Source organism: Fragaria vesca, linkage group LG1 (genome assembly GCF_000184155.1).
Source record: "Fragaria vesca subsp. vesca linkage group LG1, FraVesHawaii_1.0, whole genome shotgun sequence".
In the NCBI taxonomy this organism is placed as follows: domain Eukaryota; kingdom Viridiplantae; phylum Streptophyta; class Magnoliopsida; order Rosales; family Rosaceae; genus Fragaria; species Fragaria vesca.
The window spans coordinates 4,220,534-4,232,434 of record NC_020491.1 but is presented as its reverse complement, the minus strand read 5'-3'; the positions used below and the strand labels follow the sequence as shown (position 1 = coordinate 4,232,434).

General features: G+C 35.7%; 1 protein-coding gene across 1 annotated transcript in view; it reads left to right on the top strand.

Moving 5' to 3' along the window:
* LOC101304998 overlaps positions 1–9,526 on the top strand; it is a 13,198-nt gene extending 3,672 nt beyond the window's left edge. Inside the window, exon 5 of the mRNA XM_004287381.1 lies at positions 8,909–9,526. Coding sequence (XP_004287429.1) covers positions 8,909–9,274 — 366 coding nt within the window. The 3' untranslated portion in view covers positions 9,275–9,526. The remainder of the gene's footprint in view (positions 1–8,908) is intronic.
* Positions 9,527–11,901: the final 2,375 nt, after the last annotated feature.

The window sequence follows — 11,901 nt, the reverse complement described above, 5'->3', positions numbered from 1 at the left end:
TCTTTTTTTTGCTTTGTTTGTTCTGTTCTCCCCGTTCTCTCTTCCCCCTTCTAGACTTCTCTTCTCCCTCTTTTATATCCTCAATTCAGTCGGTTTAACCGACCCTTCCAGACCCTTCCTCCTTCTGTTTCCTCATCTATAATAATAGTGATCTATCTATGTATATAATGGTCTCAACGTCCACCTCAAAATATTTCAATGCACATTGATACAAGTATTACATTACACATTCATATTTATTGACCCATAGATGCCAATAATAATCTACTGTAATTATTGAGTACTAGAAAACAATACCAGTCGTTGGTAATAAAATCAAAATCTATTTTAGCCAGTCGTGACTCAAATTGCTAAAATTATAATTAAAATACGGGTTGTTACATTAACTGGATTCGATTTGTAATTTTAATTAAAATTAGGACCAAACAATACACATGATATATATATATCACACTCTTTTTCAACAACAACTAGAAGAGATATTGCCTAAGTATGTAATTTCAACTGCTCTTTTACACAATCAATTATGAAATGAACAAAATTTTAGAACTATATATAACATGTAGTTAACATTCTCGTTAAGTCCTTCATTAGGAACATATGCACTAGAATAATTCATAATCCGAGTTATTTCATGTTATAAAGATAGAAGTTGAGAAAATCTTTACAAGATGTCAACCAAATAGAATATTGAAAAAACCACTTTCATGTATAAGTGGTGCAAACAATAGTATATGGACTAAGAAAATTTGTGGGTTTAATTGTCAAGATTTGAATTCCTTTTACCACCTAGGGATATGTGAATGTACAATCACAAATCTACAAAATCACAAGAAAATATAGACTCATGATGAGTATTTGCAAATAGTGATGGTAGCTAGCGAAGTTTGTTGTTTGATAAAGTGGTGAACCAAATTAATCAAAATGTTCAAATGTAATGTAAATTACTTTAAACTAAACTAGTGATCTACTATTAACCTCCCTTGCAAGCAACGATACAAATCAATATGAGTGATGCTAAGGTTTTAACCAAATTCATTCCTTGCATGCATGTCAATTATGACAATGGAAAACTCATTTTATTTTGTGGTATCGAGCAACCCCTTGGGTGTAGTACTTAACTACCAGTTACGTATAATAGTGACTTACACTAAGCACATGAAGTTTGAAATTGAAGAAATATGCAAACCAACAAAGTTTATCTTTAAGTGATTGTAATTTACAACCCCTTAACATGCACACCTAGTGTGCTTCATGTTTTAACATTCAAGGTTACTGATCTCTAAACATTATATCATGACTCGGGAAGGCATATTCAAAGTGTAAAGTTAAGCATATGCAATCAACTCAAGAACATGAAATTAATCATCAACGTAGTAACCCTTATGCATTCATGTATATTTTTTTTTAGGCTAATAGACCTATACTTAGCAAGTTCTTTCCCCAAATTTCCCTTGGCTAGCCTAAGTAGCCTCTCAGGCGGATACGTCCATGTGTTTAACAAATATCGTTTGTCTAATTGTTCAACTCAAACAGATCAGATTATCAGTGTTTTAGTTTTATCTAGTTCATATAGTTTTAGAAAGACGTTTATTTTTCGAATTAAAGTTTCAACCAAAATTTAGAGTGAATTTTTGGATGGTAGAAATGTTACGAAAATTTTCAAATAGAGGCATATGAAAAAGTAAGCCTTTATGTTAGCCTAAGTGGTTAGAGGGGAGTGGAGTTGAGAATTGAGTTAGACTAAGTAAAATAACGAATTCAGTTCCTCTCCTATGTATGTAACAAAGAAAAGTTAAGTAAGAACTAAAAAGTATTATCTAACGTGTTGTATGCAGTATTTTGGTTTTTATTAATCATATATGTACACTCTGAACATTTAGGACAACACTTTCTATATAATTTTGACTGTAAAAAATTTTATGAATAAACGTGTCATATTTATTCTTTTATTAATTGTTTTCCGTTAACGTCTATCATATAACTTTCAAAACACTTATGAGTTTCTACCTTGTTAACTGCCCCTTCAGCTATTTAGAGCCTTGTGGTATTATTGAGCGACAACAAATTTGTTGGAAACATGCTTGTCTAAATTATAAAGGTTGTGATTTGGAAACTCTTGACACTGGTGACGTTACGCAACCCAACACGACAGTTTTAAACATTGTGAATAGAGCATGCCCCATTGATTCACCAAACGCAACAATCTATAATTTTGGTATATATCTTTACGCTCATCAGTCCGGAATGACAAGGTCAACAAAGTTTATACCAAAGATGTTACATGGTTTTTGGTGGGGACTTCGAAATCTAAGGTTTGCTATTACAATATTATTTGATTTTTTGTTTTGTTTTTTGAGTAATGATTTTCTTTGTTCTTTTTGGCAAAAAGATCGATTTATCATATATCTATACTACTCTTTTAAGAAACAAAAATATTAAGTGTCCCTTATAGTTATATCAAAGCATTTTAGGAACCAAACTAATCAAGTACAACAATCAAATTATAAATACCATAAAAATACAATAGAATCAAAGAGTCACATAATAACACATATTCGTTTGCTAAGTTATATATATTTGATTATATATATAGTGTTATTTGGAAATAGGATAACGTATCATTAATTATTTATTGATCAGCATAATACTATACATAATAGGTTACCCTTGTGGGGCTAACAAATTAAAAAACCCTTACACAAACAGTATTTTTAAAACATCAAGCACTTCCAAAGTAATTCAATTTTCATCCATGAGTATCAATGAAACGTACAGATGAATCGTACGCCCTTGACATCATATTTCTTCATTATTGTCCACCCACGGTATAGAGGAAACTCCACAAGCTCAGACTCTTCCCCAGGCACATCTCCCACTCATGCCTCAATCACTTCTAGCATCACCTAAACTACATCCTCAACTCTAAAACCTTTAAGAATCTGATAGCGACGAGGTTTCAGACCCTTAGGCTTTGAACTAAGTTTGTTCATACTGCCCTTAGGCCTTACACATTTCTTAATTGGCATTATCTCAATGACCTCATTGCGGAGAGCAAAATTCTCATCCAAATCCACATAAAAGAGAACATGAGTAAAACTAGCACCGATCTATCTTAGTTTTCTTACCAGAGCGACAAAAACCCATCAGAAACTCGAAGCGCACACTCAAAATGCTATGAGAATAAGTAGAAGGAGGACATTGACTAGACGACCACAACAACAATATCAGATTAGGTCAGAATTTCGAGATGAGAGTTACATACCAGTGTGGCAATGTTCTTGAACAAAAGTGTTGAGGTCCAAATCATCATCTATGATTGGGCTTTCACACGTGGACGTGGTACCATGATAAAGTAGTCTAGGGTTCACATCCAAAACCAATTAGCAATAGATGAAGTGACCCAAACCTTTATAAACTTATATACAAGGTCCCATTTTTCCCATGTAGGATTCATATATCAACAACCAAATGCAGACCTTTTTAAAGCCCCAACTTACTACCTCCATGAGGTGGCATAACAAGACCCGCTCTGATCACTTGGACAATCGACTTACTACCTCCTCAGGCAACCTATCACCTGAGGCCATCAGTGGCTCTCTTTAATCCAAACTCAAACTTCATGGGAAGGTAAACTTCTTAATCAGATCGAAAATCAAATGAGTAATATTCCAAACCCAAGCTTTAGTGACTTTTTGGATACCGAATACTCAACGTGTCCAATTGATCCACCTTTCCTAGCGTCTCCCCTACCAACTCCATTTCATCATCATTGAGAAGTATCAACGGCAGACCACGAATATCGATGCACACCGGGAAGTGGTGATCGAAATCTTAGCCAGGTCACTCAGCCCATCAAACTCAACCCCCACGAACATTGACCTGCCATACAACCAATACCCCCCATTCAGGATGTGACGTCGTTCCTCCGCCTCAGTCAATCTGAGAACAAAACAATCCCCTTGAGCACGCGTCTGCAACTATTATACAAATCCCAAACAGAGGTAAGTGTTCCAATAATCGCTCGTACCTCTGGCTTCCTTCTTTTTATGGCGGATATTAGACATCTCACCGCAAAAGAGTGCGACGAAACCACAACGGCTCCAGCAGCCCTATAGCTAAGAGAGTCGACAATTACCATGGATGGCAAAGGCAGCAACGAAACGGGTTGAAACCTCATCAAACATGGTAAGATGTGAGAACTAAGATCGAAAGAGGTGCGAAGCAGCCTATATGTAAACTTAGCTAGAGAGAAAACCCCATATTTTACTTGTTATTTTATAAAAATTGAAATATATATAAATATAGCATCTATTATATTGCTCCACTATATCAATTTTGCAGTTCTTTTGGCTCAAACCTGCAGACCAATTTCGATTCGATGGAAATCTTGTTCGTGACTCTTATATCTATAAGTGGCATAATGTTATTTTTGATTTATCTGGATGGGAGGTTGTAGGTTAGTGCTGGCTCTTTAGTCTTTACAAGTAAGATTGTTTAATTAAGCCATCCCGAGTTTTAAGTATATGAAATTTTAATTGAGACCTTAATGAAAATATTTTAAGAAAAGTAATACTAAAATCAAATTCATATACACGAGAACAAAAATAGCAGAAAACTAGCCCTAAAAAATATGGCTAATTACATAGAAGTCCACTTTGAGACATTTTCTTCTATATAGGTTCACCCAAACATTTTTACTCATATAAATCCACCCATGCTAAAATAAAGTTTTGTATTAGGTATTGTCGTATTGAAGTTCAACAAAATTACATACTGTCATCCAATCATAAAAATTAGATTCTTTCTTATATTTACAAAAATGTCACAAATTTAAAAAGTCAACAATCACTCTCTTTTCCGGTAAAGTCTCCAGCCGACCTCTAGCGAATTTTCCTACTAGCCTCCGGTGATGATTCAGGCGACCACAAAAGATACTACCGTCAGCTAAAAGAGCTACTACCACTAACAAAAAAAAACTACTACTGCTACTAACAAAACCACCAACAATAGAAACTACCACTAGTGAAAAAAGCTACTACTGCCACCAACATAATATACTACGGCCAGCAACAAAAACTACTATGGTGAGATTTAACGACCTTCAACGAGGTCATATAAGATAGTGTCGCTAACAACACAAGTTACTACCAAGCAAAACAAAAACTACTACCAAGCATAACAATAGCTATTGTGACCAGTAACAAAAGCTATTATCACCCTCGACAAAAGCTACTGCAATCAAGAGAATATAACAAATTTAACGGTACAAAAAGTAGTTCCGGATATCTACTACAATAGTTGTACAAAGCTACTTCTGTAGTTACATAAAGCTACCACTTTAGTTCCGGATATCTACTACAATAGATGTATAAAGCTAATTCTGTAGTTACATAAAGCTACTACTTTAGTTCCGGATATATATCAACTACAATAGCTGTATAAAGCTACTATTATTATTTTATGGTGATGCTCAATTTCTCCACCTTGAGCACGATTTTCTTGGTTAACCTAATGATCTCTAAGGAGGGATCAATATCCAACTTCACATGATTTTCGAAATCTAGTCTTACAAATGAAAGGGAAAAAATCTGCAAGAACAAAGAAACAAACAAATATTAGTATTTGAAATGAAAATAGAAGCTATTGACATCGCATTAAAAAGATACTACCCTAATATTGAAAAGATATTATCCCAATGTTGAAAAGATACTATCACACAATGAGAAAGCTACCCTAATGTTGAAAAGATACTAACACAAACGTAGAAAGATGCTACTATAGTGTCAAAAAGATACTAAATAACATAGACATAGAAAGATACTACTACATTATCAAAAAAAAAAAATACTAACATAGACATAAAAAGATACTATAACTATGTTGAAAGTATACTATCATACAATACAAAAGCAACTAACATCATGTTAAAAGCTACTAACATAGAATGGTAAAAACACTATAACAGTTGTAGAAACTAAATGTAATCGAAAAGAGCAAATAAAGACAATGACAAAAAAAAGGGCAATTACACAAACACAGTCGACATAGAATTCTCATAGTGCCATAGTTGGAGATAGACAACAAATCAAATTCACCATATATACAGCAAATCAAGACTTTAATCAACACTCAACAAACGAAATTGGAGATAGACAGAAAAATACAAGAGACAAAAACTAATATCATACCTTGGAAACATTTGGTCTCCCTAAATGAAAAACATCAATGACCTGTATTAAAACAAAATAACAAAAATCAAACTCAATCCTAATCAACTACTGCAATGAAATCACTAAATAATTTCCAACATTTAAGTTCCTCAGATCACATAATTTAGCTCATAAAACCGTCGAATAGTAGCAGAAGATACTACAACAAGATACTACCGCATGCACACAAAGATACTATCACAGTAGCAGAAAGATGCTGCGACAATTATGGAAAGCTACTATCACTGTATCATAGTATCAACTTGTTCCGATTAAAACCAGTGGCACACTAATAAACCTTTATCACACTAATTCGATTAAAACTTGTCCATAACAGAATTACGAGCTCTCTGCTTAGCAAACATCTTCATCTCTTCCAAGCCCTAATTCAGTCAAAGATCTAAGACATTTGAGCTTCAATTTCATCAATACTACACCACATAAAGCTCTATATCAATCTAAACGCAACGAAATCAACACATAACCAAACATTTTGAGGATGTTCAAAAAATCAAAGAAAGGAGAAGAGGTTTACCTGGAATAATATTGATTGCTCAGATCGGAGAGTTTGAGAGCTTTCTCAACTTACTTCATTAAGGAAGATGACGGCCGAGGGCACCGTGACGACGACGAGAGGACTAGATCAGCAGCGGGCTCCATACGTCGTCGAACGAATCAGACGGCCATAGATGAAGAGCTCCCAACTAGTCTGCGGCGTGGAAGGTCGACGAGTCGGTGACGGAGCTCCCGACTCCAATCGGGGCTGATGATGAGTCTGGGATGAGCGTCATTGATGTAAGAGAGATGAAGATTTAGCAGCGTCAAGATCCAGGCGTTGTTGTCATCGATCTGGCGACGTCGTCATCTATCGATCAAGCAGCGCCGAGCCATCGTCGTCGAGCAGGTGTTGGCCTAAGACGCCGCCATGGCCGGAGATTTGAGATCGGAGAAGAGATGGAGGAGGAAGACGAAGAGCCACAGAGAGAGAGAGAGAGGGAGAGGGGAAAGTGAAAAGGATTCGTGTGAGAATAAGGGAGAGAAACTGATTTGTAGGGAATAAGGGTAGTTTAGGAACATCGTAAATGTAAAATGACAGATTTAGGTTTAAAAATGGACTTATATGGGTAAAAATATTAAGGTGGACTTGTGTTACAAAAAATCTTGAGAATGTGACTTTAATGAAATTTTCTATAAAAAATAATCCTAGGCTTGCCCTATAGGTCGTAGAATTTGCACAAATAAATCTACTCATAGAATTTGCCCTATGGCTTAAAATTTGCAGAAATAATCTATTCATAAATATATATAAATTGAATGGTTAAGATGTGGATATAAGATCAAAAAACGGAATAAGTTGAAAAGTCTTAAACTAGTCCTTAACTTAAAAGTCTTCGTTAAAGGTGGCAAACGGGTTGTTAAACACGGGCACGGCACAAGCACGGCACGTTTCCGGCACGGCCCAAGCCCGTTATTCTAATGGGTCGGGCTGGGCTTAGAAAAATGAGCCCATGGGCCCGGCCCGGTCCGAGCCCGTTATAGGCTCGGCCCGGCCCAAGCACGATAATATGAGGCCCACGGCTCGACCCGCTATAAAATATAATTTTATAAATATGAAGATAACATATTTATAAATACTAAACTTAGTTTTGAATGTGAACAATATACTTATATACTAATAATTATTTATTTGAGTATGAATTTGTATTCCCTTGGACTCATAAGAAGTCTTTGCCTAAAAATTTATTAATTATAAGCATTTATCACTTATTTCTTTAGTTTGTTAACAAAGAAAAAAATGATCGATAGATTATGTGAATTAATTTTGGTTTGTAATCGTATCATGTATAATTAAAAGTTGAGATTATGAGAGTAGAAGCGGTGGTATAGGACATTCATCTCGACCATTTTCAATTTTCGACACGAAACGGGCCCGACATGACCCGTTCATGGGCCCGGACCGGCCCGGCCCGAGCACGGCCCACCATGTTATGGGCTTGGGCCGTGGGTCGGGCTGGGCCTTACATTTGAGTAAATGGGCCGGCCCAAGCCCGAACCCGTTAAGAAGTGGCCCGTCGTGGGCCGGCCCAAGCACGGCCCGATACCCGATTAACCAGCCGGCCCGTTTGCCACCTCTAGCTCTCATATATGTCATATATGTAAGCTGCTTCATTAACTTGTTTCTGTATATATATTTATAAGCAATTACTATTTATATATATTTCAAGATTGGCCAATGAATCAATGAAACGTACGTATGTGCAATCATGCATGGAGTTCATGTGGTGGACTTGTGGCCTTTGTCGGGAATGCAGGTGGTGAAAAGAAAATCAAAGGCACTTAAACTAGCTCGGAAGATGCAGATGATAAATCCAGAGATAGATTAATTTGTGGTTATCTAGAAACAGTCTTACAAATAATAAAGATATAAACAAGTTGATCAGGAAAAGTGTTCGACAAAAACTTGAAGAAGACAAAGATGTTATTGTGCAGAACTTGAATATATTGTCTGTTCTTCCCATAATACACAGAAGATATATCATGTCCTCTCTTCGTTTAGCTTCACTAAAGAAAGTAAGTACATTGATCCTATATATTATACGTACCGTAGAATCGGCAACTTTCAGTAACTGATTGTTTAATTTTATTTGTTTGTCATGTCTTCTATATATACTAATGGAAATTATATATACTCGTAGGTACCAATGCTTGAAAAGATAAGTCCACGAGTGTTGAAAGCTATCTGTAACCATCTTGAACCAATGACCTATACAATGAACTCCTATATTCTTAGAAAAAGAGAACCACTTTGGAATATGTTGTTTATCACTCAAGGAACTGCATTGACCTACAAACCCAGTAGCAGCTCTAATAATGATAATATGGGTGAAAGTACTAGTCTTTCCTCAATTGATTGCATTCAAACCGGTAATTTCTACGGAGAGGAGCTTTTAAATTGGGCATTCGAACTCGAGTCATTTGCTGAGTTGAGTTGCCCATCTCGAAGAGAACTGTTATTTCCCAGACAAAGTTGGAAGCATATTCTATCAATGCTACCAGTTTGAAGAGAGTTGTCTCCAACTTTCCGTTACATTTCGGATTGATGAACCTCTCGGATCTTGAGCGTTCTCATTTTGCAGCTTCTTTCTTGCAGTTAGCCTGGCGCGCAAGAGTGGAGAGTAGGACTCCAGGAACAAATCATGTAACTAATTAGTCAAAATTGACTGATCAAACTTCTTCTTTGTTTGTAAAAGAGTTATGAGCCTTGTTAAAGTTCATGCAGCATTGCTTAATTCAGTTGATGATAGATATCATAAGCGAATTGTGAACTTAATAGTACGTCGTTACCTCATTGCCATAAGAATTAAGAACCAAAGAAGCATATTCCTCATATGTGGTAGTGCAGTGGTGTTCATAAGGTCACCTAGTGACCAAAGAAATCATGGTCGTCAATCACTCTTGGATATGTATGAAGTATTATTTTAAAGTTAAGTTGTTTTGTTTTCCACTCTTGGATTTACATCCAACAGTAATTGACCATGACCTAGTGACCATGTGAACACCACTGTGTGACAATAAAATTAGGGACGTACGTGAAATCCACACTCCTCAAATTGTAATCCACACTCCTATTTTCTATTTTTAGTCATCATTTTCATAAGAAGACAAAAGTTAAGTCACTAAAAACAAAATTTAAGTTACCACAAATGGAAAGTGGGAGTGTGGATTACAATTTAGAGAGTGTGGATTTCACTTCCCTAAAATTAACCTCTTGAAAAGTTTATCGATCCATCTATATATTCCTTGCAGAATTTAGGGCTGGGCATGGGACGGGATTTGGTAAATCTAGTCCCGTCCCGAAAATAAAAGAACTGGACGAGACAGTACGGGGATGCTGTTTTTAAAACATCCCGTCCCATCCCGTCCCGATTGGTGACGGGCCGGATCAGGACGGGATCGGGTCGTCTCGACATAATAGCCAAAAAAGAAAATCATCCAAAAATATTAAAAATAAAAAAATAAATAAAAAAAACATAATTAATGTTCATAATAATACAAATTAAGAAAACTCTTAACAATTTTAATTCCTCAATTTAGTTATTTCCCAAAATATCTATATAAAGTCCTTTGTTATGAAAAATTAAGGAAACTCTATATAAAGTAATAAATTATCGATAAATGAATATTGTACGTCTATCGATAATATAATAATCTCTCTAAAGTATAATTTTTAATGTTTCTAACATTATTTATTTGTAGAGGTTTTATTGTAGATATATAGAAGAGAAAGGTTGTAAGTGTCCTTGTGAGGGTGAGGCCAAATAGGGATTGTGCATGAAATGGAAGTATCCTTGAGAAATCATTTGAGAGGTGTCATTGATTTCATACAACTTAAGAAATGAATGTATATGATCTAATACAATATAAAAAATAAAAAAAATTCAGATATTTTTATATCGTGGGATGGGACGGGATTTTTCGGGATAGTCCCGATCCCGTTTTAAAATTCAATAACGGGATGGAATGGTACGGTATATGCATTTTTAAAACTTTATCCCGTCCTGTTAACTTTCAGTACAGAATCGATACGAGATCAGGATTCCGATACTAAGTGCCCAGCCCTAGCAGAAAGGTTGTTTCTAAATGTACCCGGCAAATTACTAATTATACCCAACACTTCAACTTTTGTCACACATTTTCTTAATTTGCCCCTGTATCTATTTACACCCAGCAAATCTTCAAAAGATCATACCCAACACCTCTCGCTATCTCTCCCTCTCTTCCATTACCAGAATTTTGTTTTATGAACAATACAATGATCTGGAGCAAACAATTTATTAAGGAATAATCGATTTGAGGCATAAATCCACAAAGAGAAGAAGAGGAAGAAATAGTGTGGGAGATGAAAGAGTTCTTGAATTTCGCAACCCAGCATCGACCACAATTCTATATCAAAAAGCTTTACAAATCTGGGTCAAGAGCCTTAATCATGAATTCAGTTTCTCCTTAATTACATTCTCTATCAAAGTTTTTCGTTGTGATCTCATATTCAGATGTTCCTATGCGTGATGGTAATTATAATCTTTTTGAAAACAAGATTTTCAAATGCTTTGTTGAGGATTATTTCATATATCAAAACCATTAAAGCTATGGGTTTCTCAGAAAGAAAAAAAAAAAGCCATAATTAATTTCATGAGATTGATATCTTCTGATACTTTGCCAAGCAAGAGCTGACGTTTCTTGGTTGGATTAATGTAATTGCCTCTAGAATTCTAATGGAAAAGACCTAGTTAATCCAATGTATGTAACGGAGCCCTAAACCCATTAATTGAAGCCAGAATGAGACCACACAAAGTAAGAATGGTTCTTGAAAGATTCTCAGGTGCTGGGTAGAGAAAGAGAGCAACGTTGATAACCGAAGAGCAGAGAGAGAGTTGCTGCTGGGTGTGTAAATAAGGGCAAATTTGGAATTAAATGACAACTTTTTAGTTGCTGGGTATACTTAGGCATTTGCTAGGTCCATTTAGTAACACCCGTAGCAGAATTGTATGTAAAATGTAAATGTTAGGAGTGCTCAAACGTTTAAAATCAGAGAGAAAGGGAAGTGCCTCAAGTGAGATCAATTTGACCGTTTAACCTCAACGTCTCCTTGCTGCCCCAACGGTCTTATTTTGAAATCTCTCTCTCTCTC